General features: G+C 44.1%; 1 protein-coding gene across 1 annotated transcript in view; it reads right to left on the bottom strand.

Annotated features, from left to right (window-relative positions):
- Positions 1-14893, bottom strand: part of fat3b (FAT atypical cadherin 3b) — a 46270-nt gene that overhangs the window by 20305 nt on the left and 11072 nt on the right. Inside the window, exons 4-13 of the mRNA XM_077020826.1 lie at positions 12492-12553; positions 9286-9600; positions 8456-8666; positions 8106-8189; positions 7407-7540; positions 6595-6870; positions 5871-6081; positions 1364-5449; positions 499-695; positions 97-250 (exon numbers count right to left, since the gene is read on the bottom strand). Of these exons, the coding sequence (XP_076876941.1) occupies positions 97-250; positions 499-695; positions 1364-5449; positions 5871-6081; positions 6595-6870; positions 7407-7540; positions 8106-8189; positions 8456-8666; positions 9286-9600; positions 12492-12553 (5730 nt within the window). The remainder of the gene's footprint in view (positions 1-96; positions 251-498; positions 696-1363; positions 5450-5870; positions 6082-6594; positions 6871-7406; positions 7541-8105; positions 8190-8455; positions 8667-9285; positions 9601-12491; positions 12554-14893) is intronic.

Raw genomic sequence — 14893 nt, forward strand, 5'->3', positions numbered from 1 at the left:
ATTTAAGGCAAAGGGAGGACAATGCTAAAATCAATATGATCATGCTACAAAACTGGCCAAATATCTGCAAAAAAATAATAAAACGTCATCTTATACCAGTTTTTGAATCGATGTAGAAGTCTTCAACTCCTATGCCATATAAAGAGTACTGAATCTCTGAATTTGAGCCTATATCAAAGTCTGCAGCCCCAATACTCAGAATGATGCTATTAATGGCAATATCCTCTGGAAATGAGGTTTCATACAGAGTCTGGGGAAAAGATGAAAAAGTGGACAAAAATGTAGCACCTGCACATATATGATTAGAGTTAAATAAATTGAATAAGACTTATCGAAACCATAAAGCTTAAATCTGCGCAAGCTCATACACAGTAATTTCGTTCATATTAATACTTAAATTGTAAAACTGAGGCTGGATCACCCATAAAGTATACACTAGAGAATATAATGGCACTCTAGATATTAAAGTGAATGCAGGAAATTTGACAGGATCCAGACCTGGTTACATATAGGACTGTTGTCATTGGCATCCATGACAGTGACCTCCACAATCACGTATGTGATAAAAAGGCCGTCGGTGGCAGAGATATTGAGCAGGTATCGATCCTGGTTCTCCCGGTCCAGTGGCTGTTTTACAAACACCTTCCACTCTCCATGCACGGCAGCTAGTGCAAACACGCCTGCAGGGTCTCCACCTACGTCAGGGAGGACAATAGAAAAACAAGAAAACATTTTTGTCTCCAAATGTTCCGTAATTGTAAACATTACTGTGTCTACATTAGTCTGGAAGCGTCACCATTAAGACTGGACTGGCAGGGAGGTAGATGGAAGGGTGCCAGTTCAAACCCCACAACCACCAAGTTGATTTAGTCTGATCAATGCCCTTGACCTTCACTTATTAAAACTGTATTCAGTTATAAGATGTTTAGGATAAAATTGTCACCTAAATATTTGAAATGTATATAATAACCCTTAGGGTTGATTTTATTTCCTCCAATAGTACACTATGTCCAGAACATCCACCAATACATAAAAACCAAAATGTGAGTGTTTTTCCACCATGCACATGGACTGACGCGCACAACATGAGTAACACATCAGAAAGCAAACCTACGGTACTCAGTGTTCCTAGAAAGCTGAGCAATACACCGAGCTTAATTCTGACTGCTCAGGGATGTCAATGTGCTCACCTCACTGGATGGACATTAAACAAAGGATAAGGCACATTAAATGACTTTTCCACTCACGGTGTGTCTGCTCCTTTTATTCGTTAAATTGAATCATTTCAATATATGGTTATCTTTTCCAAACAAAGGCTCTGGCATTTATAAATCATACCACAATTGCATTGTTTAATACGCACCTGTGATATGGATGTTGACGAGTCTATTCTGATCTGAAGTGTCCAAGTCTTGAATGCTTAGCACAGACACCACTTCTCCTGTTGAGTCACTCTCCCGCACATAACCCCTGTAAAAGGACCTCTCAAAAGTAGGAGGGTTGTCATTAATGTCGGCAATGGCAACAGTAACCACTGCAGTTGAAGAGAGAGACACCGCCTCCCCTAGATCGGATGCAGTCACACTGAAGGTGTAAGATGGGCATGTCTCATGGTCCATGTCTCCAAGAGTGGAGATCCATCCGGTCTTGCTATCAATTTCAAACTGGGCAGCAGTGGCAGAGGTCTGGTCCTTCTCCTGGTTCAGTGTTGGTCCAAGGGTATATGTGACCTGTCCATTTGAGCCCCAATCAGGGTCCAGTGCATGCACCTGCATGACTCTTGTTCCTACTGGTATACCCTCCATAACCATCGCCACATATGAGCTAGTCTCAAAGAACGGAGGATTGTCATTCACATCCAACACTTTCACCTCCAGATCCACTCCATACATGGATTCCACCAGAGCTTGTCTCATGGTAGCAGAAACTTTGAAATGATAGATGCTCACCAGTTCATAGTCTAGTGCTTTTGCAAGCCTGAGAAGCCCAGTGTCTCTTTCCACAATAAACGTTCCACCTTGGTTGCTCTCCATCGTCTCCCCGTTTATCAAAGCAAAGGCTCCTGTCTGGCCCGGACTCAAGTACACAGAACCCAAAGCTGTCCCCACGGGTGTGTCTTCTGGCACAGTGAAAGAGTACTGAGGCTGAGTGAAGGTTGGTATGTTGGCATCAGATGGCAGGACATGGATAAATGCAGACACCAGTGAGTGTTTAGCAGGGACTCCCCCATCAGTTGCTTTGACAAAGAAGGACAGAACGGTTCCTCGTAAATGAGCTACGCTTGCCTTTGTGACCATCCAGCCACTGTCAGGGTCAATCTCTAATACATCCACTAGAGGGAGCCGTGCCTCGCTGTACAAAGAGTAACTTACCCTTCCATTTTCCCCATCATCTGGATCCGAAGCCTGGATCTGAGTAACTACAGAACCTATAGCTATATTAGCCTTAATGCTAACCCTGTACTCTGTGGCCCTGAAACATGGTGCATTATCATTCTCATCTGGTACCATTATTCTAACAGTACAGAAGCATGCCCGTCCTCCTCCATCCAGAGCCATTACCTTTAACACAATGTCCCTGTTCATAAGATTCTCTCTGTCTAACGCTTGGACAGTAGTGATCACTCCATCTGCTCCAATGCCAAACTGAGCTTTTGCAAGGTCACTGATGAACGAATACACGATCTGACCGAAAAACCCATAGTCATCGTCTGTAGCCTGCACCTGAATTACCTTGGTTCCTGCAGGTGCATTCTCTCGCACCTCAGCCACATAAAATCTTTGGTTGAAGACAGGGCTGTAAAAGTTGGACCCCAAGATCCGAACGTTCACCTGTGCTGTGGTGCTAAACACCCCATCTGATACGGACACGTTGAGGATGTATGGAGAACGCATGCCTTCCCTGAACTGGCTGGACAAGGAGATGACTCCTGTCTCAGAGTCTATAGAAAAAGTCATCTTCTCATCTCCAGAGAGTATACTGTACCTTAGCCTGTCAGCATCTGAAATGTCAGCATCAGAGGCTTTGATGCAGGTCACAAAGTGTCCTCTGGGAGCAAGATCACTGACAAAAGCCTCGTAGTATGGTTGGTTGAAGGATGGAGGATTGTCATTTGTGTCATTTACCAACACTGTGACTGTAACTTCACTGCTCTGCTCTGGAGAGCCGTAGTCTACTGCCCGGACAATAAATCTGTGTTTCTGGATAAATTCATAGTCCAAATGTTGTGCTGTCAAGACAAGACCAGTTTCGCTTTCAATGTAGAAGTAGTCAGTACTATTGATATCATCTGAGAGAATCTGATAGACAATGATACCATTTTTTTCTGAGTCCTTGTCTATTGCCAAGAGCTGCACTACCGTCGACCCAATTATCGAGTCTTCAGCCATCGTGGCTAAATAACATGTTTTCTCAAATACAGGCGCGTTGTCATTGACATCAGCCACAATAATATCAACGTCCACTTCTGATCTAGCTCCAGTGAGTGTGTCTGTGGCCCTGACTGTTAGCTTGTAAACCGAAATAGTCTCATAGTCTAAGGGGTAACTGACGCTAATCACACCATTGTCAAAATCGATGTCAAACTGAAGAAAGGGATCCCCATCAACAATGGTGTAGATGATGATGTGTCCTTCAGAACTCATGGCATTGATGCTTACAATAGGAGTCGACACCTCTATATCCTCTCTAACAGAAATACTATAATAGGGCTTGTCAAAAATGGGCATGGCTTTGTTAATTACAGTCACTAGAAGCTCCACTGCACTGAAGAGGGATGGATAGCCTGCATCACGTGCGACAATGATCACGTGGTATTCAGCACTAGACAGGTTTGCTTCAAAGGCTTTTTTAAGAGTGAGTTCACCCGTCTGACTATTTATGTCAAAATGTGTGTACTTCTCTTTAAGCTCATAGGAAACCTCCCCATTCATCCCTTTGTCCAAATCTGTGGCCGATGCCTGAAAAATGGATGAATCAGGCTGGGCATCAACCATCACAGCCGCATAGTACGGGAGGCCAACAAACTCAGGAGCATTATCGTTGATATCTTCCACTTGCACTCGTACGGTAACCCTGGCAACCCTCAGTTGATCACACTCTCGGCTCACCTCTACCACCAGCTCATAAACCTCCTGCTGCTCCCGATCAAATGGGACTCCCGTGGTCCGCACGACCCCACACGTGGGACTGACAGAGAAGTGCGTCCATGCGTTTAGCAGACGGTACTTAAGTGGCTCGTTCGGGTGGTTCCCAATGGCACTCACCACCACCACGGTGGATATGCTTGAGCTGTTCTCCAGTACAGAGGAGTATGAGGACTCCCTGAGGAGGAGGCCACTGTCCAGAGCCTCTCGCACTAGCACGGTCACAAGAGCTGTGCAGGAGTATCGTCCATCTGATGCTTTTACGGTGAAGCGGTAGTGATCTTGTGACAGTTTGTTGTTTTTCACTGTGAGGATGCCACTGTTGGGCTCAATGGCAAAGATCGCCATGTTGCTATCAGCCAGAGAATAGACCAGATCAGTACTCGTGCTCACGTCAGGGTCAAACGCCTCCACTCTCAATGCCTCTGCACCAACATAGGTCGGCAGCAACAAGACACTTTCATAAGCATCCTGGGAAAACTTTGGAGGAGAGTCGTTGATGTTCAACACCTTGATTACAACCTCAGCTAGACTTTCTGCAGATAACGGGGGATTTCCGCTGTCACTTACATTGACATGGAAGTAAAACTCTTTAAAAGTCTCATAATCTAGATTGGCAATAGTCCTTATGGATCCAGTACTAGAGTCCACAGTGAAGAACAACCTAGGCATATCTTCTACAATCTGAAAGACTAAAAGGGCATTCTGGCTCCTATCAGCATCAGTGACTTGAATCACCAAGGGACTTCCATCCTCATCCAAAACTACGCTGTTAAAAGGTGCTGCCTCACTGACACTCCCAGAGTAGCATAGCTGCTTTAACATGGGTGGGTTGTCATTCTCATCCATCACTTGAATGTTAACTGTAGCATTGGAAACGACCCCTGCCATGTTGACAGCCTGCACGACCAGCGCATATGATGCAGTGGCTTCGAAGTCAAAGGACCTCTGTGTTGTGATCGCGCCAGTGTAACAGTTGATTCCAAACCTCTTCTCGGTGTTCCCTTGCATGATGTCATAAATGAGCAGTGACCGACTCATGGCTCTGATGACGGTGACAAAGGTACCAACGGGCGCGTTCTCAGAGATCTCCGCCCGATACTCCAGCTGAGTGAACTTGGGCCTGGAGAAGTCTGAGAGAGAGATGGTGATTCTGGCAGTAGCTGTAGCACTTAGCGCTGGAGTGCCTCCATCCATGGCACGCACAGTAAGGACATAATGACCAGCAGATGTGAGATCCAGCTCTCTTGCCACTGAAATAATGCCCGACAGTGAGTCGATTCCAAACAGCCCTCCTGTATTGCCTGAGTGAATACGGGACACCAAAGAAAACAGGTCATTTGTAACAGTGAACACATAAGCTGTTCTTTAATGTACTCCTGATAGCCTTTTACAGAATAAACATATAATAATTGACATAAAACAAGCATTTCATATTGTTGAATGACAATAGAAGAGCAATCAGAGAGAGAGAGAGATAGAAAAAGAGAGGGAGAGAGAGAAGGGGGGGAGAAAGCCAGATAGAAGGAGCGAGATGGAGATGGAAGGAGAGGGAGAGAGAGGGAGTAAGAGAGGTGAGAGAGAAAGACAAATGGGGAGAGATAGGGGGAGGGGGAGAGGGAGAGAGATAGAGAGAGAGGGAGGGAGAGAGAGAGAAAGAAAGACAGAAGGTGCGAGAGACAGAAAAAGAGAGAAGCAGATAAATTTAATATTTTAGAAACTCGCCTGCTTCAAGTGAATAAACTAGGTCCCCATTCCTCCCTGTGTCTCTGTCCAAGGCAGTGACCTGGACAACAGGTGTCCCAAGGGCAGCTGACTCAGTCACTGCCCCATCATACACGGTGTGTGTGAAAAAGGGAATCTGATCATTCGCATCTTCTACATTCACAATGATCCGTGCCAGATCTCTGTAATAAGGAAACTCTTGGTCTTTTACCTAAAAAAAAAGAGAGATACAGATTCACAGATATACCAACCAATTTACTGGTATACCACAGATATACTCTCATGTATCTCGTGTGTATGTATGTATCACAAAGATGTACTGAGTCAATGAAGAAATGTTGCCTATTAATTGCCTATTACATTAATCTGTGTATACTCATAAGGTGTATCAATAAGGTAGGTGTTTCAAATCACGTGGTCAGTGGGTGTAGATAAATCCTGTAACAGAAAATGTCAGTGTGAAAAACATTGTTACAAAAAAACAAGAGAACAGGAAGAGAGAAAGGAGCTCTAAAGCAGATAATGAAGGCTGTAAAGTGTGGCCTGTTCCCTTAGCATTATTTCTGTCTGACATTTAATGTCCATAAAATCCATCATGATGCTCCTAATTACAAATTACATTTTCTTCACACACCAGTGAGGTCATTTGATTCTAACTTGATTATAATATTTCAGCTGGTGGAATAATGAGGGATAACACTAAGATTTTAGTTTTACGTCTCACCATGATAGTTAGAATATGCTGGGCAAGTGCTTCGTGGTCCAAGCGAGCGGCTGTGTACACGACACCAGAGCCTGGATGGATCCGGAACAGGCGCATGCTGGCTGGATCAACACTGCCATGGATGGAGTAGGTCAGCTTGGCTCCTTCATCTTTGTCCGTGGCTTTGAGATGCAAAACCTCAGTGTCTGCTGGTGTGTCTTCTGAAACCGAGACCACGTCTACGGACCGGAGGAAACCCGGAGAGTTGTCGTTGTTGTCCAAAAGTTTTATGAAAACCTGGAAAGAGAGGCAGTGGAGAAGCTGAATTGACTAACTCAAAGCACGTAACGGCCATGAAGAGGAGGTGCAGAAGGAGGATCTGTGAATCTGGGTCGGATCTCTCCATGCGTGTGTTGTCATTTGTGTAAGAGTGGTCAAGCCCATGTGGTCAATACCATGTGGTCAAGCACATGTGGTCAAGCCCATGTGGTCAAGCCCATGTGGTCAAGCACATGTGGTCAAGCCCATGTGGTCAATACCATGTGGTCAAGCCCATGTGGTCAAGCACATGTGGTCAAGCCCATGTGGTCAAGACATTGTGGGGTACTGCAAGTAACACGGATATTACACTCAGAAAGAAAAACAATGCTCTAGACATTAATAAACAACCAGGTTTTGAAATAGCAGACTTCTTGAACACAGGGGAAAACATGCTAACCTTGTGAAACAGGTAGAATGCTAAGGTAATGCACTCGAAGCAGGACCTTGTTTTAACGGTGCTAATAATAGAACCTTTATAATAAAGGTCTTTCATAGTAAAAATGTAGAGGTACCTGTGTGGATGCTGTATTTGTGCCATCGGTCACCCGGACGGTCATGTTGTACACGGATTGGCTCTCTGCATCCAGAGGCCTTGCCACTACTATAGTTCCCCTTCCTCTAAGGATGTCCTTACTTCCATTGCTTCCTAACACAATAAATAAGCAAAGGCAAATGAAAGACATATTTTTTTAAGCCAAATAAATTCTTGCAGGTGTCATATTTATCATGCTGCTGTAATGTTGCGTTTTAGCTGATCAACACGATCTCTTCCCCGCTGCCCTGAGACACGCGATCATCAAATGTTATGCTGTGCATCATCAAAGTCTGTGGAATTGCACAGTGTCTTTAAACGCCGTCTTTCTCCTCCGCTCCTCCTGCCACAAACACCTGCTGCAGGTTCGGGCCTCTCTGCCACGGTTCATCAAATCATTCATTCCGGTCCATGCGGAAGGATGAGGGCAAACTCTCGGGGCGTTTTTAGTATTCATGGCAAGTATCTTATCCAATTCCACTCAATTTCCACAGCACTTAACAGAGATGAGAGGCCCCAGACCCTGGCAGGTGACTGGATATTCACTATTTACTGTAACAAGAGCTGCACTTTTGCCCTCAGCAAGATTAGTTCTTAAAGCAAGTATTAGACAGTGGGATACCCCTTAGGATAAATTGGGTAAAGCAAAATGTAAACAAAATAAAAAATTTTGTCCTACCTGCGTCTGCTGTGCAGTTTCTAGGACAGGAGCTCTGAGGAACGTTCTGAGGAATGTAAAACTTCTCCCGTGATGTCCTTCCCCCTTGACAAACAAAGGAAGATAGAAGCAGCATATTGATCAAAGCTGCCCCACTGCACCAATTTACAATTTATCTTGAAAAAAATGGGCAAAAGAGAAAAATCTAGAAATGATTAGTTCAGGCAAATGTCTTCTTTACAATGATCAATAAATCTGAATATGAATAAATAAAAAAACAAATAAGATTTGGCTGCAATACAACTTGGTACAACCACGCATCCAAGCTCATAACCCTGCGGTCAACCAAACCATGTCTTCCTGCAGCTCACCAATGATTTCAAACCAGAGTGGTGTTTCTGCCTGCAGGACAGAGACGACTCCCACGCTTTCTAACACTTTGGAGCTCTCTGCCACGGCGAAGTTATAGCCAGGAGCAGTGAAACGCAGCGGCCGCATCGAGGGCAAAGGCTTTGGGATCCACATGATATGGAGCTGTGTGGTCGTCCACCTCTGAGGGCTGCCATTGTCCACTGCCTTTATCTACAGTGCACGGAAAGTATATAATGAGTTGGACACACAGGCACACCATAGACCAAGGAGCACACCATAGACCAAGGGGCACACCATAGACCAAGGGACACACCATGGACCAAGGGGTACACCATGGACCAAGGGGCACACCATGGACCAAGGGGCACACCATGGACCAAGGGAGACACCATGGAGCAAGGGACCGACCATGGACCAAGGGACACACCATGGACCAAGGGACACACCATAGACCAAGGGACACACCATAGACCAAGGGGCACACCATAGACCAAGGAGCACACCATAGACCAAGGGACACACCATGGACCAAGGGGTACACCATGGACCAAGGGGCACACCATGGACCAAGGGGCACACCATGGACCAAGGGAGACACCATGGAGCAAGGGAGACACCATGGAGCAAGGGACCGACCATGGACCAAGGGACAGACCATGGACCAAGGGACACACCATGGACCAAGGGACACACCATAGACCAAGGGGCACACCATGGACCAACGGACAGACCATGCAACAGATAAATTAATAAATAAAGAGGTCAAGACTGAGCATAAGGAAAAAAGTGTCCAGGGGAAGACTGTTCCCGTGTCTGCTGAGTGTTGTACCGTCAGGTTATTGCAGCTCCCCTCTGTCATCATCCTCCTGGACAATACTACGGCTGTCTTGGCATCGATGGAGAACCTGTTGTCCTCATTGCCGTCCACTATGCTGTAAGTGAGCTGTGCGTTGGGCCCTTCATCAGGGTCATGTGCGAAGACTCTGTAGATGGGCTGTCCACGCTTGCTCCAGTCTCGCTCCGGGAGACTGATGCAGTGGACCGGCTGGGGGAACTGGGGCTCGTTGTCATTCTCATCCTGTACGTGTACTATCACCCACACGGTGGAGCGCCTGGGGACACCACTGCCATCTGTAATTGTCACCTGCATGTGAATCCATCCAGGCAATGGTTCAAAACAAACCAGAGGATATGCATTTGTGGAGATCAATTCAGAAGGTTCAGAAAGCCTTGAAATGGGATCACTGCCCTAAAGCAGTGGTGTCAAACTGGATTTGTTAAGGGCTACAGCACAGCAGACTTGAGTACTTTACATCTGGTTCAGTTAATTTAGCAGAACTTACAACTCCAACCTGCTTTACTGAAAACAGGAGAATACTGAACTGGGAGGTGCTGTGACCTTTCAGAGGCCTATTTGACGTACATAAACATCTTGAAGTTCCCAAATATACAATGTATGAAACTCACAAAGGCCTTATTGTCTAGTTCATAAGTTGGGAAAGGTCAAATAAATGATTAGTTAAAATAGTTATTTATACAGAATTTATAAACAATTTAAAATGTAATAACACATTAAAATACATCTGTATTATTTTCAAAAATTAAGTGAAAGCAAAGTAAAATAATTTTTGTGTTATACTGTAATGTATTTTGATAAATTTCTATTTGATACATACCTATAGAATATACAAATACAAAACTATTTTCAGCATATAATGTCATGTATGTTATGCAGCTTTGATGTTAGAATGCACTGTATACTGTATTGCATATTTATAATTTTATAGAGCTTTTACATATTAGCAAAATTGGAACTAAAATGAATACTTTGTGATTTTGTCCAGAACAAACAAATGTAATGCAGAAATCCATGGAAAGTAGAGATCCAATAAGTAATACATATGAGAACAATATGTATTAGATGTGCAGGCCTTTAATCTTGTATTGACTAGGCATGATCTATACACTTTACATTTTCTAGGACTTGTTAATATCATCATGTTTGATGTCTCAGCAGAACCAATGCCTTTATTTAACCTAACAGAACTGCATCAGTGTTCGATTCACATTGCTAGCGCTGGCATCGCTGTTACTCATACCCCCATATGTCTGTTCTTCTGAGTCTGTACATATACAATTAAAATAAAAATGTAGAATACAATATGATGATGTTCTGTATGTGACAATAACCAGACAGGGTGTATTCTAATGTACATCTTGTTGTGTTTCAATGTAACACAGACCTGATCAAAAAACTTTACCCATAAACAACCAACAGAACAAATTACACCTATACATCAACACAGCAAGATCTACATCGGGGATATAAGATTCATGATCTCACACATGGGAAGTAAATGTCACAAAATAATTAGTGATCAAGGGATAATGGACAACTTGAGCTACACAAAAAAAACCTCTAAAAACTTTCCATGATGTGTATGGAAGCATTACCCATGGACCTGACATTACCCATGGACCTGACATTACCCATGGACCTGACATTACCCATGGACCTGACATTACACATGGACCTGACATTACCCATGGACCTGACATTACCCATGGACCTGACATTACCCATGGACCTGACATTACCCATGGACCTGACATTACCCATGGACCTGACATTACACATGGACCTGACATTACACATGGACCTGACATTACACATGGACCTGACATTACCCATGGACCTGACATTACCCATGGACCTGACATTACACATGGACCTGACATTACCCATGGACCTGACATTAACCATGGACCTGACATTACACATGGACCTGACATTACCCATGGACCTGACATTACACATGGACCTGACATTACCCATGGACCTGACATTACCCATGGACCTGACATTACACATGGACCTGACATTACACATGGACCTGACATTACCCATGGACCTGACATTACCCATGGACCTGACATTACCCATGGACCTGACATTACACATGGACCTGACATTACCCATGGACCTGACATTACCCATGGACCTGACATTACCCATGGACCTGACATTACCCATGGACCTGACATTACACATGGACCTGACATTACCCATGGACCTGACATTACCCATGGACCTGACATTACCCATGGACCTGACATTACACATGGACCTGACATTACCCATGGACCTGACATTACCCATGGACCTGACATTACCCATGGACCTGAAAACCGAAAATACAAGCTTTGTTCCTGCACATTTGACATAATCGTTCGATTAAAGTGACAAGCCCTGAGCCACAACGATTAACATGCTGGCGTGTGGTGGATGCCTCATAATCCCGCCCATTGGGGGTGGGGTTAGCAGAAGAGTTCAGAACCATCCCACATCCCATCCCGCATGTAGCCTCGGGACAAAGAAAACCGGTGGATCTACTTGCAGACCACACTTATGGCCCAGGGATCACGTCCAATCACGCCATCGATCTGCCCTGGTGTACAGCCTCCAGCAGGGGATCAATGAGCACAGGATTACCATCTCCTATCAGAATGTGAACAGTGACACACATGTGCTGTAATGGGATATGCATGAGTGGAGGCTCCGCCCACAGTCTGTCCTCCCAGCAGCTGTGGGGCCCGGCCCCCTGGGAGCCACACTGCTGTGTGGCGTTCTCATCGAGACCTTCATTACACAATCATTAAGAGTTGTGCAGAGTTGTGTTGGGGCCCCTAATGTACCCTGTGTGCACTTTATCTTACTTCAAACAATCAATAACCTCTGGTCCTCTCCTTCTCCTTTGTGTTGCTACTAAAATGTATAGTTTAGCAATATAATATGAAGCTTGAACTGTTTGATACAGTATACGACCAACTGAGTTCACTTATGTGGTTTGAGGATATGTTTTATGTTTTAGTCTTATTCCATCTAATTATTTTTACCACGTGTGTGACATACACTGATAAATTGTGTAGAGAAATCATGTTCGATTGAGTGTTGAGAGAGCTCACTCAGTGTTATGGTAACCTTTGGCGTTGAGGGAGGTGGACTGTTGTGCGTGTGGCTCGGAAACTCTGTACCTCCAAGAAATGTTCTACTTGTTGCTCTCTGTCCAGTTTCCTTGACGTTGTGGCGATGAGACCTAAAGAAAAACAACATAATAATCTAAGTGCAGTATAATACGAAATATTTAAATACCATAAAAGCACTATAAGAAGCTTTCATGTCATGAACTAAATAAATGGCTCACAAAAGATATTCAGAGCAAATATTGTGCCTGTACAGAGATGTGGAGAGGGCCGGCGTCGTCATAGCCTGTGTGTGTCGGGGAGCGAGACCGGGCAGCAGTTCTGAACACTCAGGGGGTTCTGCTCTGTCGTAACGCAGATGGCGTGAAGTGCATTCACCAAGCTGTTGTTGTTTTGTTTTGTTGCTGTTTGTTTGTTTGTTAGCGAAGCCCCCTGTGGCCTCCCTAAAGCTGTCAAACCTCTATGAGACCCAGATCCAGCCAAGGAACATGTTCTAGTATTCGAACCTGGAGCATTTGGTTGGGGGCTGTGGTTAAATAACAGAATGGGTCAAACAGTTGGACCTAAATTCTAACTGTGGATGCAGATAAAAACATTGCAAAATGGTTGCATAAAGAAACAGTAAATGAGAAGCTTCTACTCAGTGAACAGGCAGAACTCTGGAAGACCAGAGAGTGATTATCTCTACTTTATAGTAGAATTTGCACTGCACTCTCCTGGTATTCGTTAATATCTAAATGCCTTTCCCCATAACTGACTGCATTTCACATGCCTTTTCCATCATGATAGTGTACTGCAGAGATGGCCTAGAGTATAAATCATAACGGCCTCCCCCACATCCTCCATTCTTGGGCCATTTTGTCAAAGTGTCCTGTTACCGAGGCAACAAGGGATGGAAGGGCACAGCTGTGCTGGCGGCTATTCCCATATGAGAGACACCCTGATCCAGAGAGACTCAATTAAACAAATTAAAACAGCTGCGAACTATCGCCACAACACATGCATCAGAGTGGCTTCAGAGTGAAGAAAAAAAAACAAAGAGAAACTAAGGAAGAGAGAGAGAGATAGTGAGTAGGAAGAGAGTTAGAGAGAGATATAGAGATAAAGAGAGAGAGATACAGAGAGAGAGAGGAAAACAGGTAGAGTGAGAGAGAACTAAAACATGAGGTGAAGTCGCCTGTGACTGCAAAGTACAACATGAGCGTGTAATTCAGAGTACACTACTGAAATAAAAAAGATGCTTACCACATAAAAACATTTAAAATCATGCACCATGTAACCCAAATGTGCTGAAATGGCAACATTAATGAGAGGATTAAATTAAAGAATAACCCTATGGATGAACCTTGTACTGATCCAAGACTCACGCTAAACCAAAGTTACTGAACCCTATGGATGAACCTTGGATTGATCCATGACTCACTAAACTAAAGGTACTGAACCCTACAGATGAACCTTGGACTGATCCATGACTCACACTAAACTAAAGGTACTGAACCCTACAGATGAACCTTGGACTGATCCATGACTCACACTAAACTAAAAGTACTGAACCCTACAGATGAACCTTGGACTGATCCAAGACTCACACTAAACCAAAGATACTGACCATGAAAGATAATTTATGGAAGATTCAGTAAATAACTGCACTTCTTTATATCAAACAACAGCACAAAACTTATTTAAACACTCTTGCACAGTTAGGCCTAAATACATTTCTGCAAAACCAAACTAACTAATCAAAGTAAGTCCCAAATGAAACAGCTCTATTATTTCAAATCAATCTTCATAGACGACAAACACACTGAATTAATGCGTTTTGTACTAAATCTCCTTTATTAACTATTTATTCACCTTTCTTTTTTCATTCTTTTGCTCTTTGGGCTTCAGAACTGCTGTGCTGTTCTTCTCTGGTTTATGAACTATGTTGAGCTCTCCCCTGTTTACAGCAGAAACTCCAAGCTAATTCTTTCTCCATTTTATACTTGACGCTCTGGAGCGATCTCAACACATAACATGAAAAAGATATGATGTGTGCAGCAGAATGTAGTTTTGTGTAAACGCCACCGAAAAAGACCAAAGTCCAAAGGCATACACACACACACACACACACACACACACACACACACACACACACACACACACACACACACACACACACACACACACACACACACACACACACACACACACACACACACACACTCATGCCTACAATCACACAACCTCAAGTTTATTTAAGAGAAATGCATGAAAAACCTTGGCATGCCTGTGAAACTACGTGGCCCAAGCCCAGCGTATTTGCTGACTCCTTCAAGGTTTCCCGGCAGAACCAACCAACCAAATTAATTACTTCATTAGCTTGCATGCACTTATCACTCATGACTCAAGACTGTCACCGTCAGAGAGTCGGACGATCCGTTTACAGCAGGAGGAGCAGATTGGATTCCAGC

This window comes from Brachyhypopomus gauderio, chromosome 10 (genome assembly GCF_052324685.1).
Source record: "Brachyhypopomus gauderio isolate BG-103 chromosome 10, BGAUD_0.2, whole genome shotgun sequence".
NCBI classification, from domain to species: domain Eukaryota; kingdom Metazoa; phylum Chordata; class Actinopteri; order Gymnotiformes; family Hypopomidae; genus Brachyhypopomus; species Brachyhypopomus gauderio.